The sequence below is a fragment of the Dromiciops gliroides genome, chromosome 5 (assembly GCF_019393635.1).
Source record: "Dromiciops gliroides isolate mDroGli1 chromosome 5, mDroGli1.pri, whole genome shotgun sequence".
In the NCBI taxonomy this organism is placed as follows: Eukaryota; Metazoa; Chordata; class Mammalia; order Microbiotheria; family Microbiotheriidae; genus Dromiciops; species Dromiciops gliroides.
The window spans coordinates 198,241,989-198,257,334 of record NC_057865.1 but is presented as its reverse complement, the minus strand read 5'-3'; the positions used below and the strand labels follow the sequence as shown (position 1 = coordinate 198,257,334).

At 40.9% G+C, this 15,346-nt stretch overlaps 1 protein-coding gene across 5 annotated transcripts in view; it reads left to right on the top strand.

Annotated features, from left to right (window-relative positions):
- PRMT8 (protein arginine methyltransferase 8) overlaps positions 1 to 15,346 on the top strand; it is a 172,204-nt gene that overhangs the window by 140,839 nt on the left and 16,019 nt on the right. For all 5 annotated transcript variants that reach the window (XM_043969036.1, XM_043969035.1, XM_043969038.1 and 2 more), the window contains one exon: positions 9,978 to 10,128. In XM_043969036.1, coding sequence (XP_043824971.1) covers positions 9,978 to 10,128 — 151 coding nt within the window. The remainder of the gene's footprint in view (positions 1 to 9,977; positions 10,129 to 15,346) is intronic.

Below are 15,346 nucleotides of genomic sequence, written 5' to 3'. Positions count from 1 at the left end.
GTCTACAATTCTATCATCTATATAAAAACAAAACTAAATATAAATCAATGAACAAAATATATACATCATAATTAAAAATTTTAAACAGTGACTTAAAACCAATACATAGAGTTTTGTCACTCAACAAAGGAATAAAAAGATACTGAGAGTCTTACCAAGACTCTCTGTGATATCTCTGGAGGCTCAGTAGTAACAGGTCTTGACAGCTTGAACGTTAGCATCTTCCTGGACTGATCACCAGAGGAACTAGCCAAGGCACCATCATAGGATTTTTAGGGCTGGCAGGGCTATTGGTGATGATCTAATTCAACTCTGTTATCTGAAGAGTTGAGGAAACAGGACAGATTTTCCAAACATTACCCAGGTATTAAGTAGCAGAATAAGGTTTCAAATATGGGCTTTTAAATTCCAAATCGAATTAATCTCTCCAATTTGGCATGTTGCCTACCAGGGAATACAACTCATAGACTTAAAGGATCATGGATTTGGAGTTGGAATGGACCTTTTGAATCATCGTAGTTCAACCTGAGGCCCAGATTAGTTAAGGAACTTTGCCCAAGGTTATACTAAGTAAGTAGCAGAATCAGAATTTGAACTAAGGCCTTTTACCATCAAACCCAGTGGGTTGTAGTACCCAGACATGTACTTCCATCATCTGAGACAGGCACTAGAAAAGATCCCCTTATTTGGTTACATTGAAGTGAATTCAAGAACATTCTAACCAACGTGAATCAAAGAAACTACAGAGATTTAAAAACCTTACCCCAAATTCTCCAAAACTATTATTAAGTTACAAGATTTGAAGACAACAATTAAGTCTTTACACTCATTTCTCTTCTTATCTCTCCCTGCCACCATTTTCCCCCTACTGATTTACTACAAAAGAACAGGATAGGGATCAGTTGGTTTCTTAGGAGGTTTGAAACTACCGGTGACCTCCTGTTCAGCTGTCAGTAATGTGCTAAATAGTTTTTGTCTTGCTGCTGGACTAGGGAAATATTTGCCCTTATTCACACCCTTAATTGCTATTTTCATGCTATTAATGTTTTTGGTGCATTAACCTTTATTATAATTAAGCCTGTGTTTTGACCAGACATGCTGGGACACATCCATTTGTAACATTACTTAGTGGAGGCCAAGAAAGGCCAAGGCCATTCTGTTTAAGTTATGCTGATGGAGCACTAAGTCACCTGGGGCCTGTCCTCAGTACAGCCTCTAAGTTCTGAGGGAGGCCAGAGAAGTTCCTACTCCTCCCAGGAGGAGACCTGGCAGGCAAAGGAATTTGGCTCTGCCTCAGATCTTTGGATTCCAAGAAGGGTCATGGGATTTGAAGCCAAAAAAAAAAAAGGGCCTTAGTAGCCATCTATTTCAACCCCTTTATTTTACAAATTAGGAAAAGGAGGCCAGGAAGAGGAAGTGACTTGGTTCAGTTTACACAGATGGCAGTAGGTAGCAGGACTGAGATATGAATCTAGGTTCCTTGGATCTGGGGCAGCTTGGTGGCATGGTGGATAGACCATTGGGCCTGGAGTCAGGAGGACCTGAGTTCAAATCTAACAATAGGTGTGTGACCCTGGGCAAGTCCTTTAATTTTGTTTGCCTCAGTTTCCTAACCTTTAAAATGAGCTGGAGGAGGAAATGCAAAGAAAACCTCAAATGGGGCATGACTGAAGAAAAGACTGAATACCATCTTTGGATCTAGGTCTAGAGCTCCTTCCATTGCACTAGACTGAAACTGCTCTATATTATAATATATATATTATAATCTATAATATAATGCTTCTAGGGGACATTTGGAGATGAAGCGAGGAAAACGTGGGGCTGGGATATTCTGTTAGGAAGGAAACTATTAGCAAAGGTATGGAAGCAGAAACTCAAAGGCATAGAATTATCATAGGATCAAAGGGGAAGTGGTACCCTAAAGATCCTAAAGGTTCTTAGCCAACCTTACCATTTTCAGCAGATTACATGCCCAGGGACTTGACCAATGTCATACAGGGACTAAATAGCAGAATGAGAATTCAATGTTCCTAGAGCACTGAATAGTCCAACCTAGGAAAGAATAGTAGTTATGGATGGGAATCAGTAAGAGAGGAGCCTGGCAACATATGGAAGCAACAGGTTGCAGAGGGCCTTGAGTGATAGGCAAGCTAGATCACTGATTCAGCAGACTCAGGGGAGCCATGAATGAGTTCTGGGCAGAGCTGACCATTAGGAAGCTTACTCTGGAAAGTACCTATAGGATGGATTGGAGAGGGGAGCAACTAGAGGCAGAGACCAGTCATGATTTGGACAGGGAAGAAGTGATGGTGAGCTATAACTATGGCTATGGGAATGGCTGAGGGAAGAAAGTTGAGTTTGTCTCACTTCTCTTGCTTATAACCCGTGTAATTTTGGGCAAGTCAAAATAATAGCTGACATTTACATAATATTTTACCATTATTATCTCATTTTACCCTCACAACATCCTTGGGAGGTAAAGATTATTATTATTATTATTATTATTATTATTATTATTATTATTATTATTATTATTATCATTTTACAGCTGACGAAACAGAGGTTAAGTGAATTTCTCATGGTTTTATAGCTAGTGTATGAGACCAGATTCCAACTCAAGTTTTTCTGGCTTCTTCTCAAGTGCTCTATCCACAGTGCTGCCCAGCTGTCTGGCACCTAGCTGTCACAACAATCAGTTTCCTCCTATGTAAAAAGTTTCTAAGGCTCCTTTCATCTCTAAATCTATGAACCTATGAACTTAGAAGAATTTATCCAAAAATGGGAATTGATTGAACATGGAGAAGGAAAAAGAAAGGAGAAGGGAATCAGTATTTATATAGTTCCTACCATATGTGCCCTTGCTAAGTGCTTTACAAATTCGCATAGTCAAGTAAAACAAACTCCCATGTTGGCTCTTTTCAAAAATGTGTCTCATTTCACATCTTGGGTCCATCAAGATAGAATTTTTCATCTATTGGTCTTTTGGAATAATGGTCATTCTTAAGTCTTCTTTATTTTTACAAAATCGTTGTTATTGTTTATAGTGTATTTTCCTGGCTTTGCTCACATCACTTAGCATCACCAGTCCTACAAGGCTTTCCAGGTTTCTTTGGAATAGTCCTCTTTATCATTTCCCATAGTATAATAGTTTTCTGTTATATTTAGATGCTATAATTCGTTCAGCCGTATCCCAATCGACGCACATTCCCTTCAGGTTCCAATTCTTGGCCATCACAAAAAGAGCTGCTTTAAATGTTTTTATACACATAGTAGCTTTTCCTCTTTCTTTGATCTCTTTGAGAGTGTTGGCTGACTTATTCTTAAAGAGTTCTAGGAATAGAAAGTCCACAGATCCTTCAGTTGACAGTTTCCAATATTTAACATGCTTGACAGGTGGGAAGTTCTTCCTTATGCCTAACTTAAATCACTCTTGCTGTATTGCAAGACCCTTGTAAATTTTTGTCCTATTTTGACGTGAGCCGGCAAATAGTTGGTGAGCAGCATTCACCTAAAAAGAATGGTACATTGTGAAGTCTTTCAATTCCATTTGTTCCTCATGCAAGATTGATTTTCATCTACTTCCCCTGCTGAAATTGTTATATCTATTAGTTCTTCATTTCCCAGTTGTAGCTGAAAATTTGATCCTATTTTTTTCACTGCTTTTAGAACCTTTGTTTTTCCTCTGCTTGGGTTCATTTTTAATGGGTTACCACAGAGCAGACCAGAACTGTTCTCTGTGCCTTTCTGATCTAGGATCTCTAATGAGATACCACTCAATACTGGTTTTCTGAAGGTCAAAGTATCCTTGGTTCTTGTTACTTTTCATTTGCTAAAGGGTTACTCAGATATTTCTCTCTCTAGCTTCAGTTTGTTCCCTGGCCCTCAACTGAACCTATATCTTTGTTGTGGTGATTATTTTTTTTAATTAATATTTTATTTCCCTGTCCAGTTACATGTAGAAACAATTTTAACATGTTTTAAAATTTTTTGAGTTCCAAATTCTCTCTCTTCCTCCATCTTCTCCCCCGTCATTGACAAGGTAAGTAATTTGATATAGGTTATACATGTGCAGTCATGCAAAAATATTTCCATGTTAGTCACGTTATACAACAAAATAACCCCAAGAAAAATAAAGAAAAGGTATGATTCAATCTGTACTCAGACTCCATCAGTTCTTTTTCCAGAGATGGATAGCATTTTTTATATAAGTCCTTGAGAATTTTCTCGGATCATTGGTTTGTGGAGAAAAGTCAAGTCATCCACAGTCAATCATCATACAATATTGCTGTTACTGTATACAATGTTCTGGTGCTGATCACTTCACTTTGCATCAGTTCATTTAAGTCTTTCCAGGTTTTTCTGAGAGCATCCTGCTCATCATTTCTTATAGCACAATAGTATTCCATCACAATTATATGCCACAACTCATTCAGCCATTCCCCAATTGATGGGCATCCCTTCAATTTCCAATTCTTTTTGTACATATAAGTCCTTTTACTTTGGGTTTGTTTTTTTTTTAACATCTTTGGGATATAGAACTAGTAGTGGTATTACTTGGTCAAAGGCTGTGCAAGGTTTTATAGCCCCTTGGGCACAGTTCGAAATTGCTCTACAGAATGTTGAATCAGTATATGTTGTTGTGATTCCTTACCCTCTTTCAATACCTGTCCAGAACCCATTAGTAATAGTGATCCCTGTTCTAGGTAGTTAGCAGATGACAGAGATGTGATTGGCTTGCTGACTAAGATAGAAAATGAACAAGATCTAGAAGGATCCATAGCCTTTCCAAGTCATATTTCTTTTTATGTAAAGATGGGGCAAACTGCCCAAATATGAGAGAAGATGGGGTTTGCCAGGGAAATGATCAGAACCTTGAGTTTGAAATGAGTTGCTGTTGTTTCATAAACTTTTAAAATAATAAAACTGGATGGAACCTGGAAGACCATATGGTTTGATCCCAACATTTTACAGATGAGGAAACTGAGGCCAAAGAAGGGAAATGATTTGCTTAAGGACTCAGAAATAATCAACAACAGCCATAATTTTAACTCAGATTTTATAAATCGGGGTTCAGCTTCCTTTCCACATTCTGTGGTGACTTCTTATCTCCTTAACCCTTTGTCTTAAAAAGGAAAAGTCTAGGAATGTTATAGACAAAATTCAGAGTTCCCACAATAAAGAAGAAATTTCGGGGGCAGCTAGGTGGCGCAGTGGATAAAGCACTGGCCTTGGATTCAGGAGGACCTGAGTTCAAATCCAGTCTCAGACACTTGACACTTACTAGCTGTGTGACCTTGGGCAAGTCACTTAACCCTCATTGCCCCACAAAAAAAAACCAAAACAAAACAAAAAAAAAATTAAAAAAAAAAAAAAAGAAGAAATTTCTACAAGTCTCAAGAAAGAAGCAGTTCAAGTATCAAGGAATAGGGTCACATAAAACCTGACAGCTTCTAAGAGTGACTAGAGGAGATCTTGGAATACAGCATTCCAAAAGGCAAGTGCAATACATTTATAATAAAGAATAACATACCTTGAACAGCTGAGTATAATCTTGCAAGGAAATAATGGACCTTAAATGCAATAGAGGAGTTTTAAGCATTTCTGATAAAAAGACAAGAGCTGAATAGGAAGAAAGGAAGGAAGAAAACAAGCATTTATTAAGCTCTGGGCACTGAGCTAAACACTTTATAGAAATTATTTCGGGGGCAGCTAGGTGGCGCAGTGGATAAAGCACCGGCCCTGGATTCAGGAATACCTGAGTTCAAATCTGGCCTCAGACACTTGACATGTACTAGCCATGTGACCCTGGGCAAGTCACTTAACCCCCATAGTCCCGCAGCAGGAAAAAAAAAAAAAAGAAAGAAATTATTTCATGCACTTCTCATGAAAACTCTGAAAGGTAGGTGCTGTTTCACCATGGATAATGATGCATCTAGAGGGCATCTATTGAAAATTGTGCAATGATAATGAAATACAGAATTTATCAGCCTGAGGCAAATATAAAAATTAGTTATTTCCTTTTCTAAAAGGAAGAAGACAGGGGCAGCTAGATGGCACATTGGATAAAGCACCAGCCCTGGATTCAGGAGTACCTGAGTTCAAATCCGGCCTCAGACACTTGACACTTGCTAGCTGTGTGACCCTGGGCAAGTCACTTAACCCCCATTGCCCTGCAAAACACACACACACACACACACACACACACACACACACACACACAAATAAAAATAAAAGGAAGAAGACAATTAATATAAGTTCTCAGAGCACAAGATAAATAGGTTAAAAATTTACAGAAATACTTTGGCTGCATTCAATCAATAACCATTCATTAAGTGCCTTCTATGTGCCAGGCATTGTGCTAATCACTAGGGATACAAAGAAGAGGCAAAAGATATTACCTGCGCTCAAAGAGCTTGCAATTTAATGCAAAGATGTAAACAAAAACAAATACACACACACACACACACACACACACATATCTATCTATCTATCTATCTATCAAACAATATACAGAATAAATAGGAAATATGGAAGAAAGGCACTAGAATTAAGAGGAGTTGGGAAAGGCTTCCTGTGGAAGGCAGCATTTTAGGTGGAACTTAAAGGAAGCCAGAGAGGTCAGTCATCTGCACAGAGGAAGAAGAGAGTATGAGGCGTGGGGACCAGCCAGAAAGAATGCCTGGGGCTGAGAGATGGAGTGTCCATGAGACAGGAGACAGGAGGTCCGTGTTCCTGGATTGAAGAGGTTGTGTTGGGCAGTAAGGTGTAAGAAGACAGGAAAGTTAGGAGGGAGATAGGTTATGAAGGGCTCTGAATGTTTAACGGAGCATTTTGTATTTGCTACTGGAGACAATAGGAAACCACTGGAAAAGAGCTGAACTGAATGGCAAATTTGACTTTCAAATACAAGACCCTAGAGAACCATAAAAAAATTGGAGCTGGGGGACATACCTGGGGTCGTTCAGTGGGCAACTGTCTTGTGTCTGAGGCTGGGTTTTGGCTGGGATCCCCCTGGGTCCAGGGGTGATGCTTGGTCCACTGTGTCACTTAGCTAGGTGATGACATCTTTAGGGTTAAATTGAGGGGTGAAGAGAATTCACTGGGGGAGGGGGAAGGGCAGAGGTGAAATCCTACAGGAAAAGGCTTATGGAGTTGGGGAAGAGATGGAAGAGGAGCAGGACAGTAAATTAATTTTACACTCAGAAAAGGTTCAAAGACCCTAAACTCATCAGAGTTACCTCAAGGACGGACTAACAGACACACCCAACTGGGTGGAGTGATCTATTTAATCTAAGCAGTAAATGAGCCTATTGCTCATCATAATTGGCTCAAAGATCTCAATCTCATTAGAATTGGCTCAAGCAGGGACTAATGTACACACTCAATTGGGTGGAGTAATCTCTCTAACCCTGCAGGAAAATAGGAGGGGAAGGGGATAAAGAGAGAGGGGCAAAAGAAGGAAGGGCAGAGTGAGGGAGAAGCAAATACATACATCCAAATACATACAGAAGCAAATCCCTTTTGAAGAGTGATAGGATGAAAGAAGATGGATAATAGAATAAATATCATGGGGAAGGGATTAGGATGGAAGGGAAACAGGTAACAATAGTAATCATGAAAAAGAGATGAGGGAAAAATTGTACAAAAAATATTTATAGCAACTCTTGGTGGAGGCTAAGAATTGAAAATCAAGGGAATGATGGAAAAAAGTTGTGTTATATGATTGTAGTGGAATTGTCTTGTGCTACAGGAAATGACAAACAGGATGATCTCCGAAAAACTTGGAAAGATTAATGAACATCGATGTACAGTGAAGTGAGCAGAGCTGAGAGGACATTGTGCGTAGTGACAGCAGTATTGTCCAATGAGCAATTGTGAATGACTTAACTACTCTCAGCAATGCAATGATCCAAGACAATCCCAAGGAACTAATGAGGAAGCTTACTATGCACCCCTATAGAAAGAACTGATAAAAAGAACACTTGTGGATTGTACATATATAACCTGGTTGCGATCTTGTGGAGGGGGGAGGAAAGGGAGGGAGGGAGGGAGAAAAATTTGGAACTCTAAATCTTATGAAAATGAATGTTGAAAACTACCCTTACATGTAACTGGAAAATAAAATAAGTGTTTGTTGCTGAAAAAAAAAAAGCTTGGTAGAATCAGTCACTTTTCTGACATATTCTTTGCAAAATCAGGATAACTTCTTCACAATGGTGAGTTATTGGATAAAGATGCAGGTTTTAGTATTGTCAGCCACATTTTACAGATGACGAACTGAGGTCTAGAGAGATAAAGCACCTATTTCTGGTCACACAGCTTGTAAATGATTGGACCGGATTTTAATCCAGTTTTTAGGACTATAAATCTAAGTGTTCTCTTCCCTATAGAGATCTTCTAATAATAATAGCTAGCATTTATATAGTGCATCAAGCTTTACAAAACACTTATGAATATATCATTTTATACTTATAATAACAACAGTAATAATTAATAATAACTATAACATTTTAAGGTTTGCAAAGTGCTTTACACATATCTCACTTTATCCTCACAACAACAACAACAACAACAACACAAAAACAACAGATATTATTTATTTATTTATTTGTCTTGTGGGGCAATGAGGGTTAAGTGACTTGCCCAGGGTCACACAGCTAGGAAGTGTCAAGTGTCTGAGGTCAGATTTGAACTCAGGTCTTCCTGAATCCAGGGCTGGTGCTTCATCCACTTCACCACTTGGCTGTCCTCAACGGCTATCATTTATATAGTACTTTAAGGTTTGTAAAGTGCTTTTTTCCTTCTCATTTTATCTTCAAAACAACTGTGGTAGGTATGTGCTATTATTAATTCCCTTTTACAGATGAGGAAACTGAGGCAGACATAGGTTAAGTGACTCTCTCAGAGTCACGCAGCTAGTAATTATTTGAAGTCAGTTTTGAACTCAGGTCTTCCTGATGCCAAATCCAACCCTTTATCCTCTGTACTACCTGGCAACAGCCCTAGGAGGTATGTGCTGCAGTTATTCCATCATATTATAACACATTATTACAGTATTACATCATGACTTTCTCCATATGTCAAGGGTCAGAAATAAGAAATTAAATGAGAATTTGGGGGAGTTTTGTGGTGGCACATGAAGACCAACAGACAACATAGAGCCTTTGTCCAAATACTTAACCCAGATTTTACAAGAAGGTCCCTCAAAGAAAAAGAAAAAAAATATCCAACTTCTCTGGTACAAAGGGAGGACCAAAACTTTTACGCAGATTTTCCAGATTGTGGGGGCCTCCCATGATGTGGGATAACTGTATTATCCCCCTTTTACAGGTGAAGAAACTGAGGTGGGAGAGTGAACTGATTTTGCTTGAGGCTGGATTTAAATTCAGACATCTGTCAGTTCAATCCCCTCATGCTTTCAGATGAGGAGCATCACTTTCTGACTCACTGCAGCTCTCCTGACTCTTAGGCCAGAGTTCTTTCCACTTCACCTGGGTAAAGGGAGGCCTTTTCAGCTGGGAAGCCTCTGTGGGTGCTTTGCTCTGCGGGAATGGCACTGAGGAGCCCAGGTTTGCCTCTACATTGGAATGAGTCTTTGGAATAGGATGCAGGTAGAAGAAGAAAGCAGACAAGCCCAAATCCATTTTTACTACTGGGGGGGCAGGGCAATGAGGGTTAAGTGACTTGCCCAGGGTCACACATCTAGTAAGTGTCACATGTCTGAGGCTAGATTTGAACTCAGGTCCTCCTGAATCCAGAGCCGGTGCTTTATCCACTATAGCGCCACCTAGCTGCCCCCTAATATGTCATTTCTAACCTCCTTGACTCTCTTCTCTTCAGACCTCCATCACAATAAGTTTGCGGCACTTTCTGAGCCCTGGAGCCATAGACCCAGTGGAGTCCACCCTGTGACTCAGGCAGCCCTTTGGGGAAAGGGGGTAAGTAGCCTGTGCTGTCTCTCTTCTCTCCCACTGCAGGAGGTAGACATTTACACTGTGAAGACCGAAGAGCTCTCATTCACATCCGCATTCTGCCTCCAGATTCAGCGCAATGACTACATCCATGCCCTGGTCACCTATTTTAATATCGAATTTACCAAGTGCCACAAGAAAATGGGATTTTCCACAGGTAAGCAGGCCGCTCTCCTGCCCTCTCGGACAGCTGGCCCCCTCTCTCAGGACCCTGGCATCTCCTTAGTGGTTTATGAAAAGTGCTCAGGAAACATGTCTTGCAATATCTCCTCAAAGGGCAGGAAGAAACAGCTTCCATCCTCATTATCAAAGCTATAATGAGGAATTCCACCATCTGGTGAAGATTCATTTGAGTGTGGGTGGGGACAGAACAGAAACCCTCTGATACCCTAAGGATAGTGAGGCCCACTGTGAGATAAACTGCCGGTCCTGTCTGTTTTCCGTGGCATGGATGCTCAGGCCAGAAAACATCGCCAGCGTGTATATCTCTCTCAACTTCCACACCCCCAGGGAAGGCAGGCCCAAGAAAGGGGCATGATGCCAATGGAGATTCAAGGGCAGGAGGGAGGGAGGAAAGGGCACAGTTTTTCCCCTCAGGGCCCTGTGCTTCTTCCTGGAGATCCGCCAGGCCTTCTTTCGTCTACTTGCTAACCCACCCAATGCAACAGAAGGGAGGAAGCATGCTCCCCAGAGGTTGGTGCCCCAGGGGGAGAAAATACCATTCCTTTTCAACACCCTGGGACAAAGTTCTGATGGCCCAGGGCAAAGAATGGCTCCTTTGGGGACTCCAGCATAGAGGTGGTATCTCTTTGAAGGAAGTGTCCATCCTAAGCCAGAAAGCCACCTGAAGCAGCAGCAGCAGTCCTGGGCAGCCCCATACTAGTTGGCTGGTAGAAGGCTAACATCCAGGGACTCTTAGCATTGGACAGGACCTTAGAGATTATCCAGCCCAACCCTTTCATTTTACTGAGGAACCTGAGGCTCAGAAAAGGGCAATGACTAGTCCGAGGATATAAAGCTAGTAACTGTCAGAAACAGGGTTTGAACCAAGTGCTGGGTTGTTTCCCTGCAACCCAATTTTGAGGAAGGCTACATTAATTTTTTTTTTTTTTTTAGTGAGGCAATTGGGGTTAAGTGACTTGCCCAGGGTCACACAGCTAGTAAGTGTTAAGTGTCTGAGGCCGGATTTGAACTCAGGTACTCCTGACTCCAGGGCCGGTGCTCTATCCACTGCGCCACCTAGCTGCCCCGGCTACATTAATATTAGGGCATTTACTTAGATCCCTCTGCTTAGTGTACTGCAAGTACTTTGGACAAAGGGGACGGGACTACATCAGGGTATTTTTCATTCCCTGACTCCCCTCAAAGAAATATGTTCTAGCTTCAGCTCTACCATGGATTAGCTATGTGACCTTGGTCTAGTCATTTACCTTCTTTTGTTACTATAGAAACCTAATCTGTGGAATGAATATCTGGTTCTAAACCTCCTCTAAGGTGATTCTAAGTGCTCTTCTTCTTTTTTAAATCATACAAGTATTTTATTTTCCAGTTACATGTAAAGATAGTTTTCATCATTTGTTTTCATAAGATTTTTAGTTCCAAATTTTTCTCCTGACCTCCCTTCTCTCCCCCCTCCCCAAGACAGACAGGAATCTTACATAGGTTATATATGTACAATCACATTAAACATATTTCTGCTTTAGTCATGTTGTGAAAGAAGAATCAGAACAAAAAGGAAAAATCCCCCCCCTCCAAAAAAAAACAAAAACAAAAGTAGAAACAGTATGATTCAATCTGTATTCAGAACCTACAGTTCTTTTTTCTGGATGTGGAGAACATTTTCCATCACGAGTTCTTTGGAACTGTCTTGGATCATTGCATTGCTGAGAAGAGCCAAGTCTATCACAGTTGATCATCACACAATATTGCTGTTACTGTGCACAATGTTCTCCTGGTTCTGCTCACTTCACTCAGCATCAGTCCACTTAAGTCTTTCCAGGTTTTTCTGAAATCTGCCTGCTCATCATTTCTTACAACACAATAGTATTCTATTACATTCCTATTCTAGTTCAGCCATTTCTATTTAGGATTTTCTTGGCAAATATGCTAAAGTGCTTTGCCTTTTCCTTCTCCAGTTCATTTTATAGATGAAGAAACTGAGGCAAATGGTGTTAAATGACTTGCCCAGGGTCACACAGCTAGTAAGCATATGAGGCCAGATTTGAACTCAGGAAGGTTGTGGACATGATCTGTTAATAGCTCTTTTGTAGCTCCAGGCACAGGGATGGTGTTTTGGGTCAGGTATATCCATGGGATTATCACCCGCTAGTGGGTACCCCTTTACTCCTCTTCCTTTTCCTTCTGTATATAAGAGGCCACATGGGGTAGTGAATAGAGGCTTGGTCTTAGAATCAACAAGGCTTGGGGCCAATTCTGACAATTCCTAGCTGTGTGGTCTTATTCCAGTTATCCAAACCCTTAGTGCCCTGGGGCAATTCTGTAAGGCTGTAATTTACAGTTAAATTGCCATCTTGTCTTAGAGAACTTTATGCACTAGGAGTTTTCTCTGCCAATGGAGTCATATATCCCAACCAAATTTACCAAGAGTGTTTTTTTGGGGTAGGGTAGGATTTGATCATGGGGGCCAGGAAACTGGGAACTGAGCTATTGGGAATAACTTATCAGGAAAACTTTGGACTATAAAGAAATGGAAGCTCTCATTTTGGCTTGTTGTGTGATTATGGGGACATCTGCTTTTTCTCTCCCATCATCACAATTTCATTATGCATAAAATAAAGGCACTGGGCTGGGCAGTCTTTCAGTTCCCTAACTCTAGATCTAAAATCATCACATTCTATGATTGTCTTGCTCATCTTTAACCTCCTTTGTTCCAACAGAATGTAACCACCTTGAGGACAGGGACCTTTTTGCATTATGTGGGGATTCCTAGCACCTAGCCCAGTGCTTGTAAAGGCAGTAGACAACTTTGCTAAACAGTTTTCAAGCCTCTGAAGTGCTGTCAAGTAGCAAATGTACTGTTGCCACCCCTCATGCAGACAGAACAAGAGAATGCACCCGAAATCATGTCAGGAAGGATTGTGGTACAGGAAGAACTTCTAGTCAGTGCTGTGGAAACAAATTAGAAAGATAATCTCCCCTCTGGCAAAAGCATGATGTCTATCAACCAATCAAAAAGTACTAATTTAGGGGGCAGTTAGGTGGTGCAGTGGATAAAGCACTGGCCCTGGATTCACGAGGTCCTGAGTTCAGATCTGGCCTCAGACACTTGACACTTACTAGCTTCGTAACCTTGGGCAAGTCACTTAACCCTCATTGTCCCAGAAAAAAAAAAGAGAAAAAAAAGAAAGAAAAAAAATACTAATTTAGCAACTCTTATGTTCCAGGAATTGTACTAAGCCCCTGGAATATAAGTACAAAGAAAGAAATAATTCCTACTCACAATGAGCTGCCAGTCTAAAAGGAGAGATAAGCATAAGCACCTATAACAATATATAAAAGCATGAATAAAAAGTTAATAGGGCAGCTAGGTGGGGCAGTGGATAAAGCACCAGCCCTGGATTCAGGAGGACCTGAGTTCAAATTCGGCCTCAGACACTTGACACTTACTAGCTGTGTGACCCTGAGCAAGTCACTTAACCCCCATTGCCCCCCCCAAATGTTAATAGATGCATGTTATATATATATATATAGTAGTTTTATTTATATATATATACACACATGTATGCATATACACATACACATACATACATACATCGATAGTTGTTCAGTTGTTTCAGTCATATCTGACTCTCTGTGACCCCATTTGGGGTTTTTTTTTGGCACAGATACTGGAGTGGTTTGCCATTTCCTTCTTCGGCTCATTTTTTTACAGATGAGGAAAATGAAGTAAACAGGGTTAAGTGATTTATTTGCCCAGGGTCACACAGCTGGTAACATATACACACAAACATAAACACAAAGTAGTTAAAATACAAGGTAGTTTGGGAGAAAGGGCACAAGAAGTTGGGTGGGGGGGGAGTAGAAAGGCTTCATCGGAAGATGTTGCCTAAATTGCAGTTTAAAGAAAGAAAGAAAAGGGGCCCTGTGGGGCAGAGATAAGGAAGGAGTACATTCTAGGCCTGGGCAAAAGCCTGTTCTCAGGCACATAGTTTGAAGATGGGGTGTCAAGCATGAGGAACAGAGGGAAGGCCAGTTTGGCTAGATCACAGCCAAAAGAGGGGCAATATTGTGCAATGTGCCTGGAAAGGTTGTTTGGGGACCTTAAAAGTTTAAGCAGGGGCAGCTAGGTGGCTCAGTGGATAAAACACTGGCCTTAGATTCAGGAGGACCTGAGTTCAAATGCAGCCTCAGACACTTGACACTTAACTAGCTGTGTGACCTTGGGCAAGTCACTTAACCCTCATTGCCCTGCCCAAAAAACAAACAAAAACAAAAACAAAAAGTTTAAGCAGAGAAGTTGATGTTTTATTCTAGAGGAAATAGGAAGCCCCCTGGAGTTAGTTGAGTTGGTTGAGTGACTCATTCTTTTTTTTGGGGGGGGGGGGCGGTGAGGCAATTGGGGTTAAGTGACTTGCCCAGGGTCACACAGCTAGTAAGTGTTAAATGTCTGAGGCCAGATTTGAACTTGGGTACTCCTGAATCCAGGGCTGGTGCTCTATCCACTGCACCACCTAGCTGCTCCCTCCCTAGTATTCCTATCTAAACTTAAAGAAAATCACACACCTTGCAAAATTGTGTACAGAGCTGGAGAGGGAGCAAGGTTCTTACAAAAGAATTCCAATGACTGCAGGGAAGGAAGAGCCACCTGTTGTAAGAGGTCAGGTAGAAATCATCAGACTGCTTCAATGGGTGAAGACAGCAGGAAGGGTGGAAGTAGGTCCTGGCTCAGGCCACGTATGCATCAGATTCTGGAGCATGAAGACCAAAAGAACCTCTCCAGACTGCATCTTATGAGCCGGACTCTGTGTTTGATCCCATACCAGAGTACCAGCCTAGAGCAACGTTCCTTTGAAGTCCGAGAAAGTTTGAAGAGGGAGAGATAGATACATATATATATATATATATATATATATATATGTGTGTGTGTGTGTGTATATATATAAACTGCTTCACACACAGAGTCATTAGCTTAGGAAACTCATTAGCTTGTGTTAGTATTGACTGAAAATGCTTCAGGAAGTGTTTCAACTATCAAGGGAAGGGGTTAAACTGAATGACCGCCAAGGTCTTTTTTTTTCTGTGACTCTTAGATAAAGGCAATGCTGACACCTCACTAGGGGATTAACCTGAGAAATATGGGATGTTTGTGGAAAGTGTGGAGGAACACGACTTGGAACTGGAAAACCTAGATTGAA